This window comes from Coenobita brevimanus, chromosome 112 (genome assembly GCF_032717465.1).
Source record: "Coenobita brevimanus isolate Jiangsu-jjx chromosome 112, ASM3271746v2, whole genome shotgun sequence".
Classification (NCBI taxonomy): Eukaryota; Metazoa; Arthropoda; class Malacostraca; order Decapoda; family Coenobitidae; genus Coenobita; species Coenobita brevimanus.
In genome coordinates, this window is record NC_137065.1 from 564,206 (window position 1) to 579,986 (window position 15,781).

The following is a 15,781-nucleotide window of genomic DNA, read 5'->3' on the forward strand; positions in this document are numbered from 1 at the left end:
ATAATAATAATAATAAAACACAGACCACCACCACTACCAACAACAACAACAACAACAGCAGCAACAACACCCCACACCTGCAGAGCGCATGTGTGTGTGGAGGCGCAGGTGTGGAAAAGGTGGAGCGAGGAGGGGGGAGGGAAGGAGTGAGGGTGGGCGTGTGGAGTATATCACAGCCTTCCCTGCATCAAACGCTCTTCAGTTCACTCCTCGTCGTCTTCGTCTCGGTTAAGCATCGTCACAGTCATCGTCAAAGCTTAACTGTTCGGTCTTTTCGTCACGCCATTTCATTTCCTCGCTTTGATGTCACCATTTTTCGTCCTTGTCTTTTCACCACCGTAATATCGTCCTATTTGCGATTTAGCTTGGTATCGTCCTCGTCACTTTCATTTTTCATTTTTTTGGCAAACGTTATTTTTTCATCTTTCTGTCATTAATTTTCAACCTCGACTTCTCATATATACAGTATATTGTATATATATATATTAATTTCCGTCATTCCATCGTCCTTCTGTCACGGTTTAGCATCGTTCTTGTTCTTTGTTCTCAAGTAATTTTTTTTAATTTCCTTTTCTCATCCCCTTCCAAATAACTGTATTTTTCGTCCTCGTCATTCGTCATCTCATCTCCGTTTAGCATCGCCCTCATCTCTATTTAATACCTTGTCTCGTCACATCCTCGTCAGTCCATTCGGTTCCCGTTCAGATCGTCTTCGTCATTGCATTCTTTCGTCTCTTTATGTCATCATCCGGTTAAATAACAAGAGGTGATTTATAGGAAACGTCTGCATCACTGTGTTTTTCGTCCGAGTCTTTGTATAAACGTCACTTCATCACTGCCCTCATATTCTCACCCTCACAACACCCCTCCACCCCTATCATACACCCTCACCACTATCATACACCTATACCACACACACTCACCCTTATCATACACTCAAAACCCACACCACACCCTCACCACACACTCTCACCCTCATCATACACTGAAAACCCACACAACACACTTATCACACACCCTTACCCTCACCACACCTCACAACAAACCCTTACCCTCATCACACCCACAACCTCACTCTCACCACATATCCTCATCCTGACCACACCCCCTCACATCTCACCACACCCCCTTACCATCACCACATTTCACCACACACCCTCACCACATCCCTTTACCTTCAACCTCACCTCATCACACATCCCTTGCCACATCTCACCACACACCCCCACCACATCTAATCACACACCGTCACCACATCTCACCACACAACCTCATCACAATGTAACAAATCAATGGTCGGTTAAAGTTCCCCAAGTTCCACATGCTTTCCAAACTGATGTAAAATATATTGAGGAAAAATGAAAGTGATGAACAAAGACAGTGAACAATGAATGAATGAAAAACAAAAAGGGAAGAAAATGAAGGGAAATGAATACCCGATACGTGTGAATAAATGAATGACATGATGTGAAGGTAACTGACGAGCGGTGCAATAAACCTAGACATAAATACGTAGAAAATGAACTGGAATACTGCGTGGATGAAAAGTACAAAATAAATTGGACTAGAAAATAATATAGAGAAAAAAACGATATATTCAGCAAGTAACGAAACGACACGAAACATAAAGCAGAACATGACATAAAACGCAACGAAATATTACTCGAAACAAATGAAGACGAATTATAATGAAACTCAATGACGCCAAAGGAAGCTAAGTCACATAAAATTAAATCACCTGCCATGAGATATTAAAAAGAAAAAAAAAAATCGAAAAATTACGCCAGGTGAATAAGCGTTGTTTTATGATCATGAAGGTATTTTACTACTGTGCACATGCTGAGGTGCAGACCGGTTAGCGCACGCAGACGAAGGTATACATGTAAGGGTGTACACAGACGTATACGTAGACTGCGGTAGAAAGAAGCTTGTGTGTGTGTGTGTGTGTGTAATTATCATTCACCGGGTCGGTCAGGGTCACTTTGATGGTCGTGATCGTCAGCTTTTACCCCCCCGGAAGGGAGCTGAGAGCTCATATAGTCCGATCTACAGGCAAGGCTGTGACCTGCACACATGCACACACCCATCCTCTTGCTCCAGGGGGACAGTAACCACCCACTTCGTCAGTGAATATGTGTGTGTGTGTGTGTGTGTGTGTGTGTGTGTGTGTGTGTGTGTGTGTGTGAATACTACTACTACTACTACCACCACTATTACGGTACTACTACTACTAACATTAATGGCGTGTGTGTGTGTGTGTGTGTGTGTGTGTGAATACTACTACTACTACTACCACCACTATTACGGCACTACAACTACTACTACTACTACTGTTAATGGTGTGTGTGTGTGTGTGTGTGTGTGTGTGTGTGTGTGTGTGTGTGTGTGTGTGTGTGAATACTACTACCACCACTATTACGGTACTACAACTACTACTACTACTACTACTACTATTAATGATGTGTGTGTGTGTGTGTGTGTGTGTGTGTGTGTGTGTGTGTGTGTGTGTGTGTGTGTAAAGGACAACACCTGCACAAAAAGGCAGCACAGGTGAGTCACACAGCAACTATACAGACAAGGTAAAACACAGACCTGAGGGGCTGGAGTGTGCTGTGTTGGCCTAAAGACAGAAACAATGAGGTGTTGTTAGTTCAGGCTGGGTCAGACATAGTGAAAATAAGAGTACGAAAGAGGGAGGAACGAGGGAAAGAGAGAAATCAAGAGGAAAGAGAGAAAAGTGTGGAAAAGAGGGGAACGATACGAAGGGATAAAGGAAAGAAGGAGAAAGAAAGTAGGAAATAGAGAAAGAAAGTAGGAAATCAAGGAGAACAAAGCAGGAAAATTGAGAAAGAGGAGAGAAAGAAAGAGGAACAGAGGAAGAAATGGAGAGAAAATGGGAGGAGGAGAAAGAAAACTGAGAAAAAGAGAGAAAGAAAGGGAGGAAGAGGAAGAAAAAGTAAGAAAGGGAGAAAATAAAAGCAGGAGGAAAGGAAAGTGAGACAGGGGGAGACGGAGAGGAAGGAGGTAAGAGAAAAGAGAAAGGAGAGAATATAAAGGATGAGAAATACAGTATATAAGATTTGTAAATATTCGCAACCGTCAAATGTAATATCAATGTCCCTATTTTAATCTGATGTACGAAGGACTGGGGTATATAACAGAAATTAGCTGAACAAAGAAGTGATTACAAACTGAACACGAGACAGATAATGAACATAATATCCTTAGTGAACAAAAGTTATGATGTATTGGCACATAGTGAACAAAAAACGATATCAAGTGAACGGAATGAAACAGTGAACGGACGCGATATGAAGTGATCACGGTGTATATTATTGAACGGACGAGGTAATGAGCACACAATGAACAGTAAGACAAACAGTGAACAGAATCCTACAGACAGTGAACAGAAACGCAAAGTAGTGAACAGGGAGCTTGACAGTGTACAGAAAAGATATGAACAGAAACATTAATGAACAATAATTGAGAAGAGGATTACAGACACGGTGAACAGAAAATTTTTAACGATGAACAGAAAGTATAAGGAGTGAACAAAAATTATATATACTCATTGAACACTACATCAACGGTGAACAGAATGATGCACAGTGAACGTCATCGCTATAGTGAACTGATACTGTACGCAAAAAATTATATATACTGAACAGGAAGACCAACCAATGAACATGACGATATACATAATGTTATATAATTAGTGAACAGGACTATACTACCATTGACCATAGACATATATACTGAACGAAACATACAAAACGATTTAAAACTATATACAATAAAAATATAAATAACTTCAGAAAAAATACGCAGCGACCTGAATTCCTAAACCAGTGAATAAATTTACAGGAAGTGTGAACAGTGAACACAGACTGAACAGAAACGGTAAACTGAGAACAATTATAATATTGAACGGAAATGCTTCATGAAGACGACAGATAATGAAATGAAACGACACTGAACAGAATCGATACAGTGAACACGCTATACATGTTTAAGAGAGAGAACTAGTGAACAAATACCCATCCTTACTGAACAGAAGTGATAACTGGTGAACGAATAAAGCTGTTAACGAAAATAACAATGCTGAGGAAATAATAATGAACAAATACAAGTAAATACTGAACAAATACGGTAACCGCTGAACATTTCTTAATACTGAACAGAAACGATAAACGGCGAAAAGAATCATGTAATAATAATAATAATAATAATAATAATAATAATAATAATAATCATACAACTATACTCGCAAAGTACTGGTAATTATGGCGGACGACAAACTTACTTCAAATAACATCCTGTCCAGTTAAAATCAAGAGGTAAGTGAATATATAAAACTAATATGAAGACGCCTGGTGGTCTAGTGGTCCCAGGCGCTCCAGCTTAAGACTATTCACACTCATTTTAAATATCTGGACTGAGTAGACAATAAAAATTATGATTTATTACTACACTCGGCTTCATCTTAAAATCTAATAACTCTTCTTTGACTCGGCACCAATCTTTCCACCAGATTTCATTGGCACTCGATAAAAACGTGTTGAGATATACAGACAGACAGACAGACAGACTGCAGTGAATACATAGCCTCCGTCCAAAGTCGTTGGCGGAGGTAATAGAAAAATTAAATATATATGGATAAAAACCAACACAGATACAGACTGTGTGTGTGTGTGTGTGTGTGTGTGTGTGTGTGTGTGTGTGTGTGTGTGTGTGTAATATCTTTAATTAACGCCAAAATACATATTAATTACGTTTTATTAATAATGTTTGTTAATTTCCCTGAAACAAATTTAATCTCCCTTACTTTTACGACTCCAATACTAACACTTGTATGCTCTCTCTCTCTCTCTCTCTCTCTCTCTCTCTCTCTCTCCACAGGTCAACGATGCTAGGCGTGCTGGAGATTCTAGAGAGGTGGAGACGAAGGAGGGTGGTGATTCTGATTCTAGTATATCTCGCCCTTGTGCTAGACAACATGCTTCTCACAGTCGTAGGTAAGTATGTATGTATGTATGTAGGTAGGTAGGTAGGTAGATGGTAGGTGGGTAGGTATGATGTATGTGAGCGAGCGAGTGTGTGGGTGAATGAATGAATGAATGAATGAGAAATATATGTATGTACCGGAATGTATGTAGGGAAAAAGAGAGAAAGGGGAGAGTGACAGAAGGGAGAGAGAGAGTGGAGAAAAGGAGGGAAGTGAAAGGGGGTGAAGGGGAGAGAAGGGAGAGCGGGAGGGAGGATGGAGGGGAAGGGAGGGGAGAAAGGGAGTACGGTATAAAAGGCATTATTGAACAGAAGGGGTTAGAAAGACACAACAGCGTGTTTCATGGGATTTCGGAATATAATTTAACCATTTATTTATTTATTATTATTATTATTATTATTATTATTATTATTATTATTATCACCATTATTTTTAATATTATTACTACTACTACCACCACCACTACTATCACTGCTGCTGGTGCTACTACTACTACTACTACTACTGTTACCACTACTGTCTTTTTTCCAGTTCCGATCATACCAGACTACCTATACCAGCAAGAACTTCAGCAGATCAAACAGGACGAGGTTCAATATTCCTCCAACCACACCACAACCCGCCTACTGACGCCCACACCCACGCCCGCCCCGCCCTCACCCTCCCACCACAAGCGCTCCAAGCCTCCATCCCACACATACCCACTGTCTCAAGACCCATGGGACGCTTGGGTAAAGAAACAAAACAACAGGTTCGTCTCGGCTCGGTCTGCTCGTACGCCAAGACGGTACTTCGGACCCAGGGACAATTCCGTCTCCCCCATCTCGTCAGATCTCCAGCAGGATCTTAAAGATAGAAGATTTTGGCCGGCGAGTTCACAGAATGACGGAAATAAGGATCAGGTAGAAATTCGGCGTCTCTTACAATATGGAGACCATGAGTACGAAATTTCCCATGGTCGTAAAATGTTCAAACACCGTCTCCATTCACCAAAACAGAGGGAATTGGAGAAAATGACACCTCAAAATAATAATAATAATAATAATAATAATAATAACTCATCCCTCAGTCCTGCACAAGTAAAAAACAAGCAAAATTTAATCTCCAAGTCAGCAGGGAGACTCACAGAAAACAGAAATTATACAACAACCGGAAAAACAAGAGAAATCCCCGCAACCAACACGAAAACAACAGATCTCCCAGCCTCCACTATTACAAAACCACAGGACACCGCCAACACCTACACAGAACCAACAGACACCAACATCAAAACAAAAGAGACTCGCACTACGGGGCCCGTAAATACATTCAGCAATGGCGGAAAAACAAGAGACATCAAAACCTCCCCTACAGAATCATCCGCAAATCCCAACGCTTACCCCACAAATACTTCAAGCAAATCAACGCACTGGGACACCAAAACAACGCTACTGGACACAACAACGCCATCGGAAGCTAAGTCAACGCAACTGGACGACAAATCAACGCAATCGACCACACACAACGCAACGAGGCCCACAAAATCAACGCACTCGGATACCAAATCAGTTCAACCCGACACGACAAACAACGCAACGAAATCAACGCAATCCGACATCACGACCAACGCCACATCAGCTCCTGACACGAAGCTACCCCAACACATCATCAACGAGAACAGTCGCGTGGGTCTCCTGTTTTCGTCCAAGGCCCTGGTGCAGCTGCTGGTGAATCCTTTGGTGGGACCCCTGACTTCACACATAGGGTACTGTGTCCCTCTCGTGGTGGGCACGCATAACCTTATCATTTCCGCCCTACGTAAGTTTGAAGTCGGTTTTAGATGTAACTCCACTCAATAGTATCTATCAATCTATCTACCTATTTGTAAGTCTGTCTATGCCTATCTATCTATGTTTATCTGCCTAACTTCACAAATACAGTAGGGTACTGTGTCCCTCCCGTGGTAGGGAAAAAAACCTTATCATTTCCGCCCTATGCAGGCCTAAGTATGAAGTCAATTTTAACTGTAACTCCATACACTAATATCCATCATTCTATCTACCAATTAGTGAAAGAGAGAGAGAGAGAGACCCATACACCAACACATCCTTTAAACTCTACAAAACGCACACATGCACTCTCTAAATCCCTTCCTCCCTTTCCTTTCCCCCGACAGTGTTTGCCTACGCCCAGAGTTACAGCCTGATGTTCCTGGCACGAAGCTTGCAGGGAGTGGCATCCTCCTGCATCGCAATATCAGGTATGCATTGCCCGTCTTTCATCCCACATAGCATGGCAACCCCTTCTTAGCGTTATTTACAGGCAAGTGTACTCTGACTGGAGGGTAAATTTGACTAGTACTCAAGGAGACTTATTCCTCTTTCATAATTATCAAAGACTCATTGCATATCATGCAACTATAGCTTAGTATTACCGTACTGGACTGGCCCAGTTCACTCACATGAAAACCAAACCATGTACGGTGACCGTACACAGCTGCGTTCATTTACTTCTTATCGTACTTAATATATTCATAACCATGACATATGTTATACACACACACACACACACACACACACACACACACACACACACACACAAAATTATACATTGGACGGAGCTGCCTACTAAACACATGAGATTTTTAGTTTATTCTCAGCCATATAAACGAAAGGTCTTAACCAGAGAATAAACTCCAACTCACACCTGTGTGTTCCTCTGGACCTCTAACCATCCTGTGATCAGCTTGTAAACAAGAGGCATTCATTTGTACACACACACACACACACACACACACACACACACACACACACACACACACACACACACACACACACACACACACACACACACACACACACACACACACACACACACACACACACACACACACACACACACACACACACACACACACACACACACACACACACACACACACACACACACACACACCGCTCGCTGGTGCAGTGGTAACGCTCTCGCTTGCCATCTGGTAGACGGGAGTTCGCGCCTCGCTCAGGTTGCGAAAAGTTTCACTGGCGAAGTGGGTGGTTACTGTCCCCCTTGAGCAAGGGGACGGGTGTGTGAGTGTGTGAAGGTCACAGCCTTGCCCTTAGATCGGACTATATGAGCTCTCAGCTCCCTTCCGGGAGGGTAAAAGCTGAAGATCACGACCATCAGGTGATCCTGACCGATCCGGTGAATTACACACACACCATATCATAACGAAATCCATGCTGACGCAAGCCTCACTCAGTCTCCTCCTACTCACACAGGGATGGGGCTGGTTGCTGAGTGCTATCCAGATGACGGTGAGAGGGGGCGTATGCAGGGGCTGGTGATGGGGGGGATAGCCCTGGGAGTACTGGCGGGCTATCCTCTGGGCAGTCTACTCTATGATTTTACTAATTCTAAGACCCCACCCTTCCTTCTTGTTGCTGCCCTTACTGCTATACTAGCCGGTGAGTGGGTGACGTGGCCACAGAAAAATGTACAGATAGACATTTACAAAAAAACAGACAGATAGACAGATATAGATATACAAAGAGAGAGAGAGAGAGAGAGAGAGAGAGAGAGAAATTAGTAATGTTTGCAAATGTGTGTGTGTGTGTGTGTGTGTGTTTGTGTGTGTGTGTGTGTTCAAACACCTGCTATATATATATAAATATTCAACAGATAAAAAAAATTCCTAACATGGCTGAAAGTTAACTGAATCGCTTCTCTTCCCTTCTCCCACCTCACTACCCTACCCTGCCCTGCCCTGGCTTCCTGTAACCATACCAAACCAAACCAAATGAAACTTAACCTAACCTGCCGTGGCCTCCCGAAACCAAACCTAACCTACACTAATTTATCACACCTAACCTGCCTTGCCTAACCTATCCTACATTACTCTGCCCTGGCCTGGCCTACCTAACCCAATCCACCCCACTTCAAACTAACCTAACCAAACCTTCCCTAACTCTCCTCCAGTGGCCCAGTTAGCAGTGCTCAACCTACGCCCGCAGCCAGAGGTAAGTGTCGGCCCAGGTCTACCAAAGGTTTGTAGGAATTAACCTATATATATATATATATATGCCTGGGGTATGCAGAACCTTATAAACACTGCTAAGCTTAAGTTGCGTACGTGTCCTTGCATATATGTTTATCTTAACTTATCCAGCAGCTAAACACTTCACAATAAAATAAGCGTTTTATTAAAGTGACAAAATATGAAGAAAAAATTACATGAAAGAATAGATAACCAAGATACTACTTCAGTGGCCTTCTGATTAACAACAGACTATTGTGTGTGTGTGTGTGTGTGTGTGTGTGTGTGTGTGTGTGTGTGTGTGTGTGTGTGTGTGTGTGTTTTCAGCGTGTGGAGGGCAGCACCCCATTACTACACCTGGTAAGAGACCCATACATCCTAGTGACCGCCGGGGCCATCATGGTGTCCACATCCACACTAGCTGTCCTGGAACCCTGCCTACCTATCTGGCTCACAACCACACTCCACCCGCAGGTAATTCCACATCAAATCCACTCTAACACATGTCATTTACACTCTTACTGACATCCTTTACTTAAATCCTCACCTCCACTCATACCTCCAAACTCCACCCGCAGGTAACTCCACACCCTCTCCACCTTCACACACTTCCCATTCACCCTCAGACGCACTCACCAATACCTACACCTTCACTCCACCCACACTTCCACCCCCATCCACACTGCCCAGGGTATTTGTCTCCCCATCTGGGTCACATCCACATTCCACTCGCAAGTTCATATCCTTTCCACCACAACACACCTCCCTTCCACCCTTGCCCACACCCCCACCCCACCTACACCTTTTAAGCCCCTACTCCTACCACCCACATCATCCATTCCCCACCCACAACCTATCCACATTTCCATCTTCTATTATAAGGTAAACTGCCACCTAATACAGACCTCTTTCAAGTAAACAAAACCATGTAAGTGATGATGATGATGAAACGATGATCATGTCTGTAGTAATAATGTTTTCCTTCATGTGGATCCTACCTCACCCCATTCTTAGTGGGGGCATAGGATACGACGACAACGGCGATGATAATGAAAATACTAACGATAATGCTAATCTCTCTCTCTCTCTCTCTCTCGTCCAGAAATGGCAGCTGGGCACGGCATTCCTACCAGACAGCATTGGTTACTTACTGGGCACGAGTTGCACCGCGGGTCCTGCCTTTCGCATGGGCAGGTGGAGGGTGGCAATACTAGCTATGGTACTCGTGGGGATTGCTGCCGCTGCCGTAAGTATATTTAGTGCTATCTCATATGTAAATTAAAGATATCTCACAATCTCACTTGTTAATTAAAGCTGCCTACCTCCCTCTAATCTCTCAAACCATCTCCACCCTCACCTTTATAACTGCAAGCACTTTTATCTCACCAGTGAAATAAAGATAACTCGCATCTCACTTGCAAAATAAGTAACTCATAATCTCCCTCCACTATCTTTCCTCGCAGTGTACTCCTACCCATGTCACTAATAGCTGCTGTTAATATATTGTTACATCTCGACATCCATGACGGAGGGATGGCAATTTTAACCCGAATTAAAGTAAAAACGTACTGTACTGTATTGTCAAATGTCATCTCACTAGTGTACCATAACGGAGATTGTTTCACCCCCCTCCCCTTCCCTGCTAGTGGCTTCCCTAGATAACTGTGTGTGTGTGTGTGTGTGTGTGTGTGTGTGTGTGTGTGTGTGTGTGTGTGTGTGTGTGTGTGTGTCCTGATACAGGTGTGGCAACTACATCTGTACGTTCTATATATACGGGTCGAAAACATCCACCCCCCCCACACACACAAACACACTCAAATACACACAAAAATACACACACGGATGCAACAGTATTATACACACAAATACATATACACAGGAGTACACACACACACACACACAACCAGGAATCAACTAAACCTCGTACAGTGATATAAACCAATCTGAATTTCAGAAATACGTAAATTCCTTATATTGTTGCCTTTAACATCACATCAGGTTACAACCAATGAATAAAATATTGTGTTTATACGAACGAAAATATAGAAAAGCCTACTCATTTATTCATCGATCCTTCCTTCAATCATTCATTAATCTGCAGCGTCCTTCTACCTATCTTCATTGGGAACTTTTACACAGTCTGTTGTGCCTTCCAAGTCCCTGAAGCTCCAGGGTGTTGCTGCATTCATCCATTCATTTATCCTTCTATCAATTATTCATCCATCCAGTCACTATAGTCTTTTCACCTTAACTTGGCCCACATTTTCGACCTTCTGCAGCTTATTTCATGTAACTTGGTGACGGACAGACAATGCTACGGCTCTAAATCCTTTCCATATCACTTCTTCGTGACTAGCACAATGTAACAGCTTTAATCTACTGTTATATCTCCGCTATTTAGATGGAAAGGTGGCAATTTTAAGCCAAGTTAAGGTAAAAAGAGTACCGTATAACAGCAGACGACAGAGCGCCTACCTTAACAGTACCAGCCGCCTTCTTCTAGTTCCATCATCTGCTTTGCCTTCCAGGTCCCTGAGGCTCGTTCTATGCTGTGGCTGGCAGGTCCCCACTTCGTACTAGGCGTGGGCGTGGGTACCGTGGACGCCGCACTCATGCCTCACTTAGCAGCCCTCGTCGATGCCCGCCATGTCGCTGCGTATGGGGCTGTGTATGCACTGGCTCAGGCGGCGGTCGCGCTGGCTTATTTCCTGGGTGAGGCAGGGCACAGTTAGGAAGGGTTAAGGCAGAGGGATGGATGAGGTAAGGTAGAGTGAGTGACACAGTGATAGGTGAGGCGATTAAGGGTTGATTGAGTGGAAGGGTGAGGCAGGGTTAAGTGTGGAAGGATGGAAAAGTGAAGCTGGGTGAAAGGTAAGGTAAGATAGAGGCAGGTTTCGGTGGCGTAGGATGTGGCTAGGGTAGGGTTGGGTGAGGTGGGATGAGCGAGGCATGGTGGTGGGGTGAAGCACGGTTGAGTGAGGCAGGGTTGAGAGAGCCAGGGGTGAAGAAGAGAGTGGGGGGAGGGGGAGACAGGGAAATGGTGCAAGGGAGGGGATGGTAGGGTGGGGGAGACAGGGAAATGGTGCAAGGGAAGGGATGGTAGGGTGGAGAGGTGATGAGTAAGGCAAGGTGACGAGCAACACGAAGACGAACCAACACAGACTCGAGATAAACAGTCAAGACCATAATGGAGATACATGCATACATAAATACACACTATTTCCAAACACACACATATAAAAAGGGCGCAAAGAAACTTGTACAAAGAAAACAACAACAGTATCATTTGGAGGAGCACTAAAAACAAAACAAGGCAGGCGGTGCGCAAGAACACTTTGGTTTCGGAACGACACTTGGTGCCACAAAATATACCTTGACTTCCATTCCCTGACCTCCGCACTAACTTCAGGGATTTCAGGATTTTTTTTTAATATGCTGTCTTTAAAGCATACGTACAGCACTAAATAAAACCGTCTTGTTCCAGTGCCGTAAATTACTCAAATGATGAATAATTATAACACTTTCAGCTTAAAGTGTTTTCTCGTACAATGTTACATATTTCTTTATCCATGATCCTATGTAGCCTAATGGAAAATTGGGATAGGTATGGAGAATAAATGAAAATTACAAATGGTACTTTTTCTAAGTGTTCTGGGATTTTTTTTAACATAATATTCTGACGATGAATTTATATTATTGGCAAGTAAAAGGCGCGCTCAACTGTACCGGTAACTTCCTTAGTTTATTCACGTTAGCTTGAATATTTTCGTCCTAATGGAGTGTATTGCAAATAGTTCAGTGGTACAATGAGCCTACTACGGCTGTACATTCTTTCCACTGCGTTTCTTCGCGACATGCATAATATTCCAGTCATAATTTCCTATTACAGCAATGTCAGAATATGAAAATAAGTAGTGTACTTCGACTCAACATCCTATCCATGGCACTTCGTGACTAGCAACAAATTCTAGTGTGCATCTTCCGTTACAAACACTCAAGATTGACAGACGGCAATTTTAACAAAGTAGTCAGCTAGCGAGAACATAAACCATGGAAACGACAATAATGATAATAATGTGTTATACATCTATGACAGCATGATAATGATGATGATAATAATGATAATAATAACATAATAATAACATAATAATAATAATAATAATAATAATAATAATAACACCGTACAGGGTCGCTTGTAGAAGCAGTGGTAGAAGACTGGCTATGATGATGATGATTAACAGGATCACTTGTAGGAGACGTGGTAGAAGATATGCTATTATGATGATAATGATAATGATAATGATGATTTACAGGACTGCTTGTTGGCGGAGCAGTGGCAGGAGATAAGCTATGATGATGATGATGATGATGATGATTTGCAGGTCCGCTTGTAGGAGGCGCTGTAGTAGAAAGAATAGGCTTTCCGTGGCTGATGCGAGCTATGGCATTGCTTAACTTCATCTACTGCCCCGCCCTCTGCTTCCTCTCAGCTACGTCAGAACACTCGACGCCGGAGACACAGGTAACTCTCTCTCTCTCTCATTGATCTATCTATCTATCTATCTATTGCCAGACGCCTCAATCCCGTTTGGGGTGGCCACAAACAAATCGCCTCCAAGTCGCCCTGTCACCCGCCATTTCACTGCCCTGCTCCCAACTCACACCCCCCTCTCTCATATACCTCTCCACCCCATCCCTCCATCTCATCCTCGGCCTCCCCCTCCCTCTTCCCCCCTCCACCTCACTCACATACACACTCTTCGTCAGTCTCTCACCCTCCATCCTCTCCACATGGCCAAACCACCTCAGTGTGTTCCTCATAACGCTTCCTCTCATTGATATAAATGAAAAATGCACAGCAGAGTTGAATAACACTACATCTCTCTGATCTTACTGAAAAATGCACAAGTTTAGTAATACATTCTCTCTCTCTCTCTCAAAAGCACTTCTAAAAGGCAGTTCCTCCGACAGGCTATCCTGATGTCGGCGCCTTGCCCACAAGACTACACAAGGCACATCACTGCGCATGTGCAACCACGGCGATCCTCACTTAAGTATACTAGGTTATTTGATGAGGATGATTAAGGAGGGAAAAGGAAGAAAACAAGGAAGAAGGCGAATCACGTAACTATACCTGGTTAGGGGATGAAGAAAAAGAAAAAGACGTAGAAGAATCACTTAAGTATACTTGGCAATTTGGTGGGACGAAGAGGAGGAGGAGGCGGAGGAGGAGGAGGAGGAGGAGGAGGGATTCACAAATTTAGCATAAATGATGATGATGTACGGTGAAGATAAGGATGGTGATGGTGATGACACTGTGAAAGAAGACTGACACTAAAACATGCTAGTCACGGGAAGTGCTAGCTATGGAAAGCATGTTGAGCCACAGTATTGTATGTTTCTGTCAAAAGCTGTATGAGATAACACCGTTTACTAATCAGGAAGAAGTATTATTTAAAGGCTGTGGGGCTTATAGTAATAATATTGCCACTAAGCTACTGGATGTACGGTTGGTTGCAAAAGGACGAAAATGTCAAAATGAATGAAGTAGCGGTATACAGAGAACTGACTTTCAAGACGATGATGAAGCATGTCCCTTCAAATGCTCTCACATGATCGCAGTCAAGGTTTCTTTAATGGTGTAACTTTTTCTTTTCAGTGTTTTTTATGGTACAGACTGGCAACCTTGAGATGGAATAAAAGATGATGATGATGATAATGAAGTACGGTATGTTACTGATACAAACTAAGTCGATGTGAACCCTGTCAATCCGGTAATATATATACCGTATACATATTTCCATGGAAAAGCATTAAACTTATTTGAATAGAAAAAGGTCAGTTAAACAATTTCACTGAGACCAAAACTGTGTGAACAGTGCTTGGTATTGTCTCTACTATAGCATTTTTACTTTAGCCTAGCCAAGATTTTCGTCCATTTGCATCTTAGCTATTTCACGTGGCTCAGCGGCAGAAAAAGTTGAATACCAAGGTTTTGCAGTCATTTCAGCGCACTTCTTCGCGACTAGTGCTAATCTATTACATCTCAGCACTCAAGGACAGTTGCTAATTTGGGGACAAGTTAATGAGAATACATGCGGGGCGGAGACCTGAAAACCTTTAACAGAAAAACTGAAAAGGAAAATGCAATGGAGAGTCTCTATTATAGTGTTTGTTTCAGATGGCTCAACATTCGCATTAGGTATTCGCTAAACTCTGGGAAAATACGTATATATGTACAGTATATCTATTTAAACACCCATCATACAGAGGTTTAACAGTGAAAATGAAGCCAGGGGAAACTATAAAAGAACTATTAGAAAAGGATCCTGAACTGCGAGTAAATGACAAGACGCTGCCCACAAGATCAGCGAGCAGTCAGAAACATTCACAGGTAATTCAGATAAAGAACATAGCTATTACCCGTCAAATGTTAAATCTCCCTTGGATCTTGGTCACTTCAAGCACAAAATCAGCACAGAAACAAGAGTTCGGGACGAAGGAAGGCATACAAAATGAAAATAAAACATACACCAGAAGACAGCGGGAAGGCGGCCGTCAGATAGGGAAAAGCAAGGAAAAATCGAAAAAAAAAAATGCTCACAATGATATCGGCCACTTCAAGCACAGAAAGAGCATAAACGCAAGAATGAAAATCTATTGGAGAGCATGGAATGTCAAAATCAAAGTCACAACGCAAGAAAGTGACGGAGGACGGGGAGGTCTGGTGGGGGAGGAATCAAAAGAAAAATCTGCAAGAAAAA

General features: G+C 42.8%; 1 protein-coding gene across 1 annotated transcript; it reads left to right on the forward strand.

Annotated features, from left to right (window-relative positions):
* Nucleotides 1-4,906: 4,906 nt before the first annotated feature.
* LOC145418034 (synaptic vesicular amine transporter-like) lies at nt 4,907-14,102 on the forward strand. The gene is made up of 11 exons (XM_080286567.1): nt 4,907-5,015; nt 5,537-5,907; nt 6,232-6,802; nt 7,161-7,244; nt 8,263-8,448; nt 8,960-9,000; nt 9,345-9,491; nt 10,120-10,263; nt 11,546-11,729; nt 13,400-13,539; nt 13,989-14,102. Exons 1-11 carry the CDS (start codon nt 4,907-4,909, stop codon nt 14,100-14,102), a joined length of 2,091 nt encoding a protein of 696 aa, XP_080142693.1.
* The last annotated feature ends 1,679 nt before the right edge of the window (nt 14,103-15,781 follow it).